The sequence below is a fragment of the Notothenia rossii genome (assembly GCF_949606895.1).
Source record: "Notothenia rossii genome assembly, chromosome: 3".
Taxonomy (NCBI): Eukaryota; Metazoa; Chordata; class Actinopteri; order Perciformes; family Nototheniidae; genus Notothenia; species Notothenia rossii.
In genome coordinates this window covers 4239556-4253681 of record NC_136901.1, presented here as the reverse complement: position 1 = coordinate 4253681, position 14126 = coordinate 4239556, and the positions used below count along the sequence as shown (strand labels likewise).

The 14126-nt window shown below is 44.2% G+C and overlaps 1 protein-coding gene across 2 annotated transcripts; it reads right to left on the bottom strand.

The window, feature by feature from the left end:
• Nucleotides 1–1535: 1535 nt before the first annotated feature.
• On the bottom strand, nucleotides 1536–10074 carry LOC307033239 (uncharacterized protein). 2 transcript variants are annotated; one of them, XM_079671637.1, is made up of 3 exons: nucleotides 9757–10074; nucleotides 4702–9696; nucleotides 1536–4358 (listed from the first exon to the last, which is right to left on the bottom strand). In XM_079671637.1, exons 2-3 carry the CDS (start codon nucleotides 6112–6114, stop codon nucleotides 3852–3854), a joined length of 1920 nt encoding a protein of 639 aa, XP_079527763.1. In that variant the 5' UTR covers nucleotides 6115–9696; nucleotides 9757–10074; the 3' UTR covers nucleotides 1536–3851. The 2 variants fall into 2 exon arrangements, with proteins under 2 accessions (XP_079527763.1, XP_079527762.1); XM_079671636.1 differs by having other exon boundaries at nucleotides 4702–10074.
• Nucleotides 10075–14126: the final 4052 nt, after the last annotated feature.

Below are 14126 nucleotides of genomic sequence, written 5' to 3'. Positions count from 1 at the left end.
AAGCTGATCTTCAAATTCCTCAAAAGCACTGGTCTGAGGATAAGGATTTAGTATGAACATTTAATAACTCAACAGTAGGTGGCGATATATGCTCCAAGTGGAAGAGATTCACCATTAAAGAAAAGAAGAAGAAGAAGCTGTCGCTACTGAGAGTGTAACTGAGTTGCTGTGTGAACACTAGCTAGCTAACTCCTGCTAAAGAATCAAATGGCAAATATCTTAAAAGAAAAACACCATCTGACGATCAGAATGAAGATGCCCCCGCTGCAAAAGATTCACAGCCACGGAATACCTGGCCGTCTAAAACTCGGAGGTATGAGCCATCATACATAAAGTTTGGCTTTACCGCGGGAAGTAAAAACGGCCGTGATGTACCTAAATGTGTTCTCTGCCTTGAGATCCTCGCCATCTAAACTTGATCGAACCCAAAGCACAAAAAGCACCCAGCTGAAGCTAATAAATCAAGCTAATAAATCAATAGACTTTTTTAAAAGAAAAGAGAAGAGCACCTAGTGATGCGATCGGCTACTTTTAAGCAGCAAGCCGGCGTCCCTGAGCTTTGAAGGCATCATTTTTAGCATCATACCACATTGCCCGTGCAAAGAAACCGCACACAATAGGAGAGGATTTAAATTCTACCAGCTCCCATCGATATTGTTTGGGAAATGCTAGGTGAGGATGCTGCCAGCAAAATCAACGCAGTACCACTCTCGAATAATTCTGTGAGCCGACGGATAGGTGACATGGCTCAAGACGTATCTGCTCAGCTTTTGGAGCAAAATGAGAGCTAGTGAATATTTCGCTCTGCAGCTGGATGAGAGCACGGATGTAGCAAATGTCGCAGAATTGCTTGCATACATCAGATTTATTTCAGAAGATAACTTTGTTGAGGAAATATTATTTTTGTAAAGCACTGGAAGGTAGGACCACTGGAAGGAGACATTTTCCAAGTTTTAGATGAGTACATCATCTCAAACGGACTTGACTGGTCTCGTTGTGTGGGTGTGTGTTGGGGCAGCGGCCAGGACAGGCAAAAAAAGCGGAGTGACAGCTTTGATAAAGCAGAAGGTCCCAAATGTAGTGGCAACGCACTGCATGCTCCATCGCGAGGCTCTTGTTGATAAACGAATGGATGATAAACTACATCAGATACTACAGGAAGTTATACAAGTAGTGAATTTCATAAAAGCTCGGCCCTTAAAACACAGACTGTTCGCTATTTTGTGTAACGAGATGGGCGCAGAGTTTGAGGGGTTACTGCTCAATTCCAACGTGCGCTGGCTTTCCCGTGGGGCGGTGCTGAATCGTGTTTTTGAACTGCGAAGGGGGATCGGTGAATTCCTCTTTTCTGAAAATCATCAACTGGCTGGCCGTTTTTCAGATGCCTCATGGCTCCGGAAACTTGCTTACATGTCGGACATATTCTGGCATCTAAATGTCCTGAAGAAGAGCATGCAGGGGCGTGAGACGTACATATTACATGTGTCATGGCCTGGCTCTTGGCCATAACAAAAAGCGTGGGAAGGACAAGAATATGTATAAGAAAAAGTATTTATTTGGCAAAACTCAATGTGGCCGAAGACAACCAAAAGGGCAAGGCAAAAAAAGAATAAACGACGCTGCTCTCCGAGGTCCGGTCCTCTGGGGGGAGACCTCGAGGCTCTGGCTCAGGCCTCTTAATCCTCCGGTGCCAGCCGTCAGGTGTCCTCAATCAGTGGATCAGGTGTCCTCCATCAGCGCGGGCACAAGCAGAGGAGGAACATAAAAGGGCCATACACCCCACAGGAGACCTCAAGGCAGGGGTCGTCACACCCCCCCCCCTTAAAGTCGGTGTCCCCAGGACCACCGGCATAACGAACCAACCCTATCCCAAACAAAAACAAAAAGTCACAGTACACAACAAATATATAGCACCCTATCTTAACGAACCCTAATTGTAATATACCACCTTTATACTGCAATCCCGTCTTCAGCAACCAGCCACATCTTTAGCAACACAGATATCTGGGAAGTACACTTTAAAAAGATGAGCAGAGGGAGAAAGATTTAACAAAACGGTATGACAGGTAATATATTAACATCGAGGTCAACCTAACACGGACTTAGTGCCATGGAGCACTTGATAGCGCGTCAGCAATAACATTGTCCGATCCCCTAATGTGCTTAACATCGAGATTGTAAGCCTGGAGAAACAAAGACCACCTCGTCAGTCTTTGCTTAGGACATTTCATTGAATGCAAAAACGTCAGGATTATGATCTGAATAAACCAAAATTGGTTATGCACATTTTCTCTTTGGGGCAAACCGTCTTTCCTCAGTTGTGGCAGTTAGTCTACCTGGCTTTAATGCAATGCACCGCAACATGGCCAATGTCGCCACACCTGTAACATTTCACCTTATTACAACGTCTCTACAACGTGTGATCAATCCCACCGCAGGAGTAGCACTTCCGGTAGTCGGCATGCCCAGTCACGAGCCATGTGTCCTTGATCTCCACACTATCACAGCACATTTCCTGCTGCCTCTGCCGCAACGACCACCATCAACGCCGCCACTGCTACGACCACCATCAACGCCGCCACTGCTACGACCACCATCAACGCCGCCACGAACACCTTGACCAGTGGGGCAATGCTTGGCCTTCTGGTTTCTAAACACAGTTTTGGCCATATCACGGGTGATCCCGCAGGAGGACGTGACCTCGGGCACCACTGTAGAGCTCTCCTGAAACCCAGACTCAATCCGACCACCAGTCACTGAAAGTGCAGGGAGAACATCAGTCCAGACTCTGCTACCTGCCAAACCGTTGCCCAAAATGAAATGTAACCCCTCGATTGGCAAGACGTACACAAACAGCTACTTCACCTTTAACAAGTTCACAGTCAATATACACCTTATGAACAGGAATAGGCAGAACTTCTAATCCCATCCCCCAACTCAGAAGTGTGTCACCTGCAGTGTTGGGCAAGTTACTTTTAAAAAGTAACTGGTTACTTTACTAGTTACTGCTCTGAAAAAGTAACTAGTTACGTTACAAGTTACTAAATTATAAAAGTAACTATAACTAGTTACTTTACTTTACTTTAAATAATAAAAACAAATTTAAAAAGGTTTTGTGTTTTTTTCTGTGTCACAGTGAGAGAAAAGACAACCTGCTATCATTGTAGCAACTATCATAATGAAATGTAGTGGTACAATAAAGACAAAATAGATGTTTGGAAATTTTGACAGGCATCTTTATTGTAGCCTCAACTTTCTAATACATTCTTATAGTAGTTTAAAGTTAACAATACAATTTTGGCAATGTGCAAGTAAAACAACTGCACTCTTTTGGCAGTGTAACAACAATTGAACAACAACACTCTTTTGGCAGTGTAACAAAAAAAAAAATAAACTGTCAGACTGGCATTACAAAAAAAAATCAATTGAAGACATCTTCAACATCGGCAGATAAACTATGTTCAGTCTCATCACAAATAACAGTAAATAACAAATAAGGATAAATGAACAGTATATAAAATAATTTACCTCACATCTGGCCATTTAGCATAAACAAAATCAATATTGTTGGATAAACTTATGAAAAAAGTGCTTTCAGCCTTTCAAGTAAAGATACCGGTACAGATACCCTGAGATGCTTTTCAGTAAGACTGCAATGTCTATGCAATGCAATGCATAACACTAGGTATTCAACCAAAACATAAGTAGGCTAACACAATACACCAAGAGTCCTTCAGTCTCTTTAGACCAGCAGAAGGTAGTGTTAAATATTTGTTATCGCTCTATCTACCCCTCTCAAAATAAACATATCAGCATTCCCAGAAAGCATCCATCCATTAAAGTCTTCCTTCCTAGCGCTCAAGCCAATGATTGTACCTCAAAAGGAGAAGCCTCTCAAACTTTTGATCTGATAGCCTGTTCCTCTTCGGAGACAGAATCAGGCTCCCCAGGCTAAAGAGTCTTTCTACTGGGGCACTGGATGGAGTGGCTGCATTATATCTAAGAGATATTTTCTTTATCAAAGGAAATTGATTGAGACTTTCTAAACCTGTTGCTCCTGATTTGAGGTAATCAGCTACTTCCGTTTCAGCTGAGGATTCCTCATCCTCTGAGAAGGAAAAGAACTCTGCCTCTTTGGCAGACCCTGCGCTGTGCTGTGGTGTTGGGTTGGGTGCACTTGTACCTGGTTGCTGCTCCTGCTCCAGGATCCGTTTGCGGCATTCTGCGAGCAGACTTGCCTTGGCCTGGTCTTTCCTCTCCTGGTCACGCAACCAACGTAGCTTGAACTTGGGTAGTGTCACAGCAGCCAGGATAGCATCTTCACTTGCAAGAACCGTTGTAAATCTTGTTTTGATTGACTGAAATGATGTATAAGAGTGCAAAAGACAAAAAAATCATTTGAGTTGTACATAATGAGCAGTTTTTTTTTTTTTTAACAATTGCATTATACATTATATGCCTAGTTTCATAATGAGCATTTTTTTTAGGGACACAGAATGTGTAGGCCTAACCTACTGTATATGGTGTACAACATGTACATTGCACACTTTACAGCTAAAATGCTTTGCAGGTTTATTGTTTCACACATACAGTACATATCAATCACACTGTCACACAGCCTATGCACACATGAGTGACGTTTATAAAATGCAAAGCAAGAGGCTGATTGATTAAATTGATTAAATAAATCACAGTTCTTACCTGCACAATTGCATCTGGTAGGCCAACAAGGATTTGTAGTCCATTCTTCTTTTCCAGAGTCTTGGACATCAATGTTTCCAGTGCGGGTAAGAGTGTGCCATAATAACAATTCTCTTCTCCCTGAAGAATGTCCAGTGCCACTGTAAGTGGATGCATGACGGTACAGTACTCTCTGAGAAACTGAAGTTCCCTTTCACTGAGACATTTCATCTGGAGTTTGGAGCAGATGGTGTTCAACTCCACCACTGGTATCCCAGAAATTCGAGCCAGGGCATCATAAAATGAATTCCACCTAGTTGTGCAAGGTACTAGCAGCTTCTTCTCAATAATCTCGTCCACGAGCTCCGAGACCTGTGGTGACCGACTGGCCTTGTTCCACAACCCTGCACACTTTGTCGTAGCATTTCTGTAGACTGTCTTTGTTTCAGGTGTTGAGAGCAACCACTTATCCACATCAGTGCATGAGATGAGATTTAGTGTGTGTGATGCACATCTCTGATGTGGGGGTAAGGTGATCACATCTAGATCTTCATCATTAGCAGCTAAATCCAGCAATACATCCCCTATATTTGTAAAGGTCACCTCATCATCCTCTGCATCCACATCTTCATCCTCCTCTTGTTTTTGGAACATTCTGAAGGCCTTGACAAAGTTAGAGCCATTATCTGTGACTGTTGCTGTAATTTTTTGTGATATGCCATGAGATGAGTGAATGTTATCTAGCTCAGTTGCAATACTTTCATATGTATGCCGACCTTTGAATCTTCTGCAAGCCAGGGCTGCTTTTCCACGTTGCATACTCTGTGGGTTTATCCAGTGTGCAGTTACACCAAGAAAACTTTTGTTATGTGCAGTCCATATATCTGCAGTGGTAGAGAGGTATTCTAAATCTTTAAAAGTATTTTTGACCTCATCTTCCATTTTAGCATATTCAGTGTCCAGGTATTTGGAAAATGTCTTTCTGCACTGTATCCCTGCTTTCACTGTCACTGGAATTTTGCCAACTAGTTCTCTGAAGGCGACTGACTCAACAGTTGACAGGGGCAGCATTTCTTCAACAACATACCTGGCTATTAATTTGTTTAGTTGCCTCTGGGTGATGACATGCTGTGGCAATTTGAAATCGATTTTTGCCTGTTTTGCCTGTGGAGGTGCTCCATCTGTGTCACTGGAGGTAGAGGCGGTAGTGGGATCATCATCTTTGGCGACTAGTTTAATAGTCCCATGCACTTTTGTTAGGTGTTTCATGAGGTTGGCATTGCTGGTACATGAGGAAGCCAGCGTTTTGTGTCCTGCACACAGTTTACATTTGACACTTATATTTTTGTCATCTTTTTTTCCTATAAAGGTAAAATAATGCTTATATTTCCAACCTGCGAAACTTCTGCTGTTGGTCTCGTCGTTATTTTCCATGCTGTATTTTCGCTCTTGTGTTGTTTTTGAGTTTGTGTGCTGCTGTACGTTGTCGCGCGCGTGTGTGTGTGTGTGTGTGTGTGTGTGTGTGTGTGTGTGTGTGTGTGTGTGTGTGTGTGTGACTGTGTTTATTTCCCTATAGGCAAGAAGACCCGCCCATGTCTGTTTCTGATTGGCTTAGCCTGAAACTTTAACCCATGTCAACCAATCATCGCTTATTTTCAACGCATTGGTTCATAGTGTGCACCATAGACATCTAAAAGAATAGATGTAGCTTCTACCGCTACTGCCACTGGCGCTGACGCGACCAAGCAGTAGAAGCTAAGTCTATTATTTTAGATGTCTATGGTGACAGTCCCGTCTTTCACTCATGATGACTATTTACCACTGACACTCTTGACAGGCAGCAGACAGGCTCCGCTGAAACGCTCTGCGCAGCAGGGAGAAACCGTCCATTTGGACCACAGATAGTAACGAGTAACGAGCCCCTTAGCACCACAGTAACAATAACGGCGTTACTGAATGGGAAAGGTAACGCGTTACGTTATTATTTACGGAAAAAAGTAGTTCCGTTACGTAACGCCGTTACAAGTAACGCGTTACTCCCAACACTGGTCACCTGTGTCACTTTCATCAGACAACGGCACAACAGTCAACAATATAGGAGTCAAAGCCCCTGTGTCCTGCAAGATTTTGATTGGAACTCTGACATTACTGCCCACCCGTGACACCAAGCCGTCTCTTATAAATGGAGCATAAGATGTGAAAACCTCAGACCCACATAAGTTGGATGCAAGCACATCGGCACCACAGCAGCTTTTCACAGGAGCAGCCAACGCAACAGCTCAACAAAAAGCATCTTCCTCCCTCAGATTGTGCTCTAAGCGCAGGACATTCTTCCTTCCAATGGCCTTTTTCACGACAGTAGTGGCAATTATTAATGTTATCCATGTTGTCCACATCAGATTTTACCAAACCCAATTTCCTTGGATCCATCTCACCATCCTTTCTATTTCCATCACAAACAGTGAGGGCCCCAGAGCGCCCTCCGAACCTGCTCTTATGAAGCAACACAAACTCATCACTTGCCACAGCAGCTTCAGCTTCAGAAGTGACCTTTTTTTCCGTGACATATGTTGCAATGCGATCAGGAAGAACATTTCTGAACTGCTCCAGAACCATCAGGTCACACAAATCATCAAAAGAAGCGATATCCAGAGCAGTTAACCAACGCTTAAAATGAACCAACAAATCCCTCGCCATCTCCACATAGGTTTGACCTTGTTTCTGCTCAAAGGACCTAAAACGTTGTCGATAGGCCTCTGGCACCAGTTCATATGTCCTAAGCACCGCCGATTTTATTTTACCATAGCTAGAGCTATCCTCAAGACATAAGGAGGAATATGCTGACTGTGCTTTTCCTGTGAGAACACACTGAAGCATCAGAGCGCAGTCCGCATCAGGCCAACCTCTAGCCCTAGCTACACGTTCAAATAGTAAAAAAAAACGTGTCGGTATCACTTTGTTCACCCTGTCCCTCACCGGACAACGCCCCATCTCTGAGAACAGACACACGATGTCCCTCCCAATCTAGCTTGGCTTTCTCAGATTCTTGTCGTATCCGCTCCACTGTGCAGGGCTCGACATTAAGGACTGCCCGATGGCCCGGGGCCATCTAGTATTGAGCTCGGGCCATGAAGCCTCACCTGCTGGTTGCCCGATCGGGCAATCTATTATACCAGTATAATGCAGCTCGCGGATCCAGTAATGAGTGACCCGACAGTAAAACGAAACATATCTATAACTAGTTTAGGTAGTTTGAGAGGTAATTAAAATATCTACGTGTGATATTCTAACCTGAAGTGTGTGTTTTGTTCCGCTCACCGCTGCATGTGATCATGTGAACATGCAGAGCTGCGTGTCGACTCGTCAGCAGCAGCTGATCTCTCTCTCCCGTCAGATTAGACTTCACTCGTGTTTATGTCCATATCGATCAGATCCAGCTAGTTCTAGCTAATGATAGGACTGCCTGCTTATTAAAAGACACCTAAACAATAAGTGTCGCTATGCAACCGGGTGAGGCCGCAAAGTATAGCGTACTGCGCAGCATTATGCATTTGTTTACATGCCCACCGGAACCCCGAGGCATTACCAACAGATCAACGCACAATCAACCCATACAGGACATCTCTTTCTCCACATTATGTGTTAGACATTAGAATTGACTATTCTTGTCTGTCACATAAGTGGCGCAACTGAATACTACCCGGACAATGAATCGAATGCAACCACATTTTCGCGGGAATTTCAGTTTTGTTACGGATTCTGATGCTGAATACATAATGATCAAATCATTTAAAGTCAGAGTGTATTACAATGTTTCTTAGTCCACCAAAGCAAGGTGAACAACCTGGAAAGAAGAAGAGAAAGACTGAGCTGCAGTCCCCCCCCCAAAAAAAGAGAATCAAAAAGAGAATCCCAGTCAGAAGAAGAGAGAATCCAGAAGGCCAGAGACTATGAGGGGAAGGAGAGGGCAAGGGCATTCATCCCAGCTTGGTTGGACCAGTTTCCATGGCTGAGATTTGACAAAGAGAAGAATGAAATGTTCTGTGAGCCTTGCAGACATTTCCCTTCCATCAGTGATAAGTATGTATGAACTTATCATTATATAATTATACAATTTTGTATATGTACTTTTGATTTTCAATTTTTTTTCTTTATTCTGGCCCCAAATTACACTATGTACAGGGGAGTTCTGGCCAATCTTTGTCCATGTCTCGACTTAGAAAAAATGCTGCCCCAAACCCCAAATAATCACATTGCTTATTTTTTATTTTTCCCTAATTTCAGGACATGCAGTCTGTACAAGGGCAACAGTACGTTCCGCAAAACATTACTGGATTGTCATGATCCAAGCAAGAAGCATGAGATGTGTGCTGCAGCTGCCCAAGCAAAGATTGATGGTGAGAATTCTGTGGTGGCCCCTATACTGCGTGGCCTCTCTAAGATGCAGGATGAACTTCGTGCTGGCATGAGCAACCTTTTCCATGTGGCCTACTTTGTGGTCAAGAGTGAGAGGCCCTTTGCAGATTTTCCTGTCTTGGTGGACCTGAACAGGAGGACCAGTGCCAAGATGCCCCTGTGTTACCAACACAACAAAGCCTGCGCACGGTAAATATTTTCTTCAAAAGTAAATATCTTTTCTTGACAAGTAATTTTTTGAATTACTGATACCTGTACTTCTTGCATTTATTTCACCTTAAAATGTTACAACTGCCACATGCAAATGTATTAAATTAATTGATATTTTTACTTTTAGATTTTTTGTGGACATCTACCAGTTCATTTATGACCCTATTCTGGCTGAGGTGAAGAGTGCCCGATTCTTCTCAGTCATAATAGATGGGGCAACGGACAAGGCGATCCTGGAACAAGAAATCGTGTACGTACGGTACCTAGACTCCACCAAGAGGCCAAAGAATGTGTTTTTTAGCATTGAACACGTCAAGCGAGCCAATGCTAAAGGCCTATATGCACTCATTATGGGAGGCAAGACATTCTTTGCTGATGACATGTGATTATCTTTTTTTTTTTTTTTTAAATGGTTTGCTGAAGACATTTAATAATGTGCTATTTGAAAACAATTTTAAAAACAGCATTTGCACGGGGTAGAGTGGACGACTGGACGAAGAGGTTGGTGGGGTTCGGGGCAGATGGGGCTGCTGTTAACTTCGGGAAAGACAATGGTGTCCAGGCCCTCCTCAAACGAGATATCGCATATCTCATCGCTCTTCACTGTGTGGCCCACCGTGCTGAGAGGGGGCTCGTTGACAGCCTCAAGGAGCTTGACAAGCTCAAGGCACTTCATCAGAACCTTAAGTGGCTTTACAAGCACTATAAGTTCAGCCCAAAAGCCTTACATGAGCTGCGTTTGGTAGCGGATGCCTTGGAGGAGAAAGTGCTGAAGCCAACCAACCTTGCTGGGGCCAGATTTCTCCCCTACATACACAAAGCCAACATGTTAGGTCTAAACAAATATTTAATAGATAATTACATCTCATCAGCATAGAAAATATAAAATTGCTATCTTTATTGCAGATTGTGTGCGAAAGCTACGCGGTATTCGTGACCTACTTCCAGCCCAAAGGTGCGAGGAAGGGCGTACAGGATCCTCACCTTCCTCATGGACTATGACAATGTTCTTTTCAGTTATTTCATGCGTGACACTTTTGAAGCCCTCTCTGAGTTGTCACTGAACTTCCAGAAGGACAGCCTGACTGTATGTGATGCTGTGGAAGCCCTGGAGACACGCTCACTGAAGTTAGTGGACCTGCAGTTCGAACCAACTGAGGGGATGCAGGAGGTCATTGATGCAGTCTCAGAAACCGGCCTCTTCCGAGGGACTAAACTCAAGTATGTCAACGAAGGGCAGATTCTCTTTCTCCGGAAGAAAGTCATAGGTATGTGCCCAATATTTTTTCTTCAAAAGTAAATATGGGCATAACATGTTTTAATAGATAATGTTTTTATGGTGGTCCAGAGACAGGGATTATAATTTGACATTTTTTATGTGTTTGCAGATGTGCTCATCAAGCACCTGGAGAAAAGATTCCAAGATCTCCAGAAACGGAGTGTCCCTTCAAAATGTGCCATCTTCAACCCCAGTCAGTGGCCCTCTGACAGACAGGAGCTGGCTGCCTATGGCAAACAAGACTTTGCTGATATCTGTGAGCATTATCAGCCCCTGATGGACGAGCACAGTGTTACAACTAAAATGCTGAAGTCTGAGTTCATCCTCTACAAGAGTTATGCAGCAGCCCGCACACTTCGAATGCCACAGATCTTCTCTGGCATCCTGTGTGACACTGAGAGATGCAAACAGTATAAGGGGCTGTCAATACTGTTTGAAGTATACCTTGTTCTGGCAGTCAACACTGCAGTGTGTGAGCGGGGGTTCAGCTGCATGAAGAGGGTGAAGAACGACTGGCGTTCCTGTCTGGGTACTGAGCAGCTCAGCCGCCTGATGTTTTCCTCCATTGAGGGCCCCTCAATGGACAACTTTGATGCTGCCGGAGCCGTGGAGAAGTGGTGGACCTCAGGAAATAGGGCTCGTCGCCCTGGCTTCAACCCGTGGCAGAAGGAGCAGGAGCAGGAGATACGGGACGACCTCTATGAAGACCTGGTTCTTATGGATCAGGAAGCAAAATCCTTAATGTCATGCACTGACTGTGATTTCTTTTTCAATTCGCAACGCATACTTCACTCTGTCATGTTCCAGCTGCAACAACAACAATTCCTTCTGCTGCTCAAAAGAAAGTGTGCTAGCCTGAAAAAGAGGTTTTAACAAAACCCCCTCTTCCTTTGCAGCAAACACTCCTGTCTCACTTAATGTCAACACTATAGAGTCCTTAATGTTGTCTTTCACCCTTCTATCACCGACAATAGTCACAGAGAAATGCTCAGCAATCAAGAGCAGCTGCTCTCTTGAAAAAGTGCCAAGAGACTCCTGAGACGGAGCTTCAATAAATGCCTCTACGTCAGCCATATTAAATTAGACCGGGCCCTCACCGGAACACAACACTGAACCTTTTACGCCGAGAGAAGAAAAAAACAAAAAAACTAACAAACCGGACCGACACCACAAAGTGGAACAACACTAACTTTTTGATTGGAGTTTCCCCACTAACTGTTACCATCCCACTGACTAATCTCCTCCCTAGTCTTCATGCAGTTACTTGTGGTGGGTATTTATGCACTGGAGACCGCTGGCCCAGCAAAGCGACTAGCAGGCTAGCAACACTACTGAGACCACGGCCATGCTCCCAAGCCGAAGCTTCAACCACTTTCTCCGCAACACTACACCCCCCGCTCAACAATCCCAAAGGAACCGCCGCTTAACCTGCCAGGGAAAACTCCGCACCACTCCACATACAACGCACCCGTGTCAACGAGAGAGAAAAGAAAAACAAAGCAAACAGCTGACCACGGCTAAGAACAACTGGTAAACCCTGTCCTGAAATATAATGCAAAACAAATCAAAGCCTCACAAAGTAATCTAATCAGTCCCCAAACAACAATCTGAAATCTAATGTCCTTCCCACAATGAGCCGAAACAAAGAAACCGGCCGCCCTGCACACTCGCTCCCAACAAACTTTATACACGCGCACCAACTCCCAACACAAGTCTTACCTATCCGTTGCTGTATCACAGATAAAAGAAGTGGACGAGCCCCCATCTGTCATGGCCTGGCTCTTGGCCATAACAAAAAGCGTGGGAAGGACAAGAATATGTATCAGAAAAAGTATTTATTTGGCAAAACTCAATGTGGCCGAAAACAAACAAAAGGGCAAAAAAAGAATAAACGACGCTGCTCTCCGAGGTCCGGTCCTCTGGGGGGAGAGACCTCGAGGCTCTGGCCTCTTAATCCTCCGGTGCCAGCCGTCAGGTGTCCTCAATCAGCGCGGGCACAAGCAGAGGAGGAACATAAAAGGGCCATACACCCCACAGGAGACCTCAAGGCAGAGGTCGTCACACATGTGCAAGACAAAGTACAGGCTTTTAAAAAAAAAATCGCCCTGTGGTCGACCAAACTCAAGGAGGGAGTGACAGAGATGTTCCCACAGCGTCACCAAGCGCTTCTGTCATCCGGTGGTGATCCAGGCACCATTTCACCACTAATCCAGTCGCACCTAGCACACCTGCAGAGATATTTCAAAGAATATTTCCCTGACCTGGAAGATAAACTATCCGGTTCTCCACTAATTACACAAGTCACCCAAATCAGCGTTAAAAAAGCGGGAGGCGCCGAAAAGCGACTAATTTGAATCACTGCAAATGGGTCAACAGAGAAGAACGGATATTCCAGATCCCCTGGATGCATGCAGCGTGTCACGGCTGGGACCTGGCAAAAGACGCTGCGCTCTTCAAGAGATGGGCCATTCACACAGGTAAATACCATAGACCGCCATGTTTACATGGACTGCGCACCCCCCTTAGGGGAACTCATCCACAAAAAACACACTGGATGCTGCACTAGGTAAACCAGAGAAGACTGAAGTCCACCGCAGACGGACCACTTGTGGACAAAATGTCCTCCATTAAAGGCAGCTCATTCTGGAATAGCCTCCCAACTGAGATACGGATTGTCCCACTCTCAATAGCTTTAAAGGACAACTCAAAGAATCGTTGAGAAATAAACAGACGTGTAATCACCATAAATGCACTTTAACACAGGGGTATCTGCTCTTGCACTGTATGTAGCACTTTTATCTTATCTTGAACTTTATATGTGACCCGCTCTATCGAAATCAGTCGGAAGTCGCAACGGCTCATTTCAAAATAAACGTGGATTTGAGTAAAAAACTAGTTTTTCGGGGTTTTGGTGTTTTGTTTGATTTCAAATAAACAACGTCTTGGCTTTCAGAATCTGAAACTTTTATTTCCAAAATCAAACGATAAATACATGTTTGAAGCTTGTAATGGGAAGATGACAGCTCTCACGCTGCTCTTCCGCAGCGCTGCCCCCCCTCCCTCCGGCTGACATTATGAAGGAAAAGCGTATAGTAATCATAAATAACACGGCAGAGTCCGTGACAGTTTATTTTCAGAATATTAAACTTGTTTCGCCAAATTCAGATGATAAATACAACTTTGAAGCTTGTAAAGGCATAATTACAAGCAGAGAACGGAGTAACGTAACGTCACAGCTGGCATAACAACAGCCGGTGTTTCTTGTGAGGGTTTTCCCCGGGAAACCAACACAATACACACAAACGCAAAATACACAAACACACACACACACTATATAAACCAACATTATTCCTCGCGACCTTCACCCAGTAAAACGAAAATATTTTTCCTCCGTACTTTGACAATTTATTAGCCGCTAATCAGATCGATGGATTTCAGAGAAGAGCAAATCGCAAGACTGTTGAACTCCAACATTGTGAGAGGGACAGCCTCTGATGAGCAATGGGTTCAGCTGATCACTGATTACTTTTTGACGGCACCG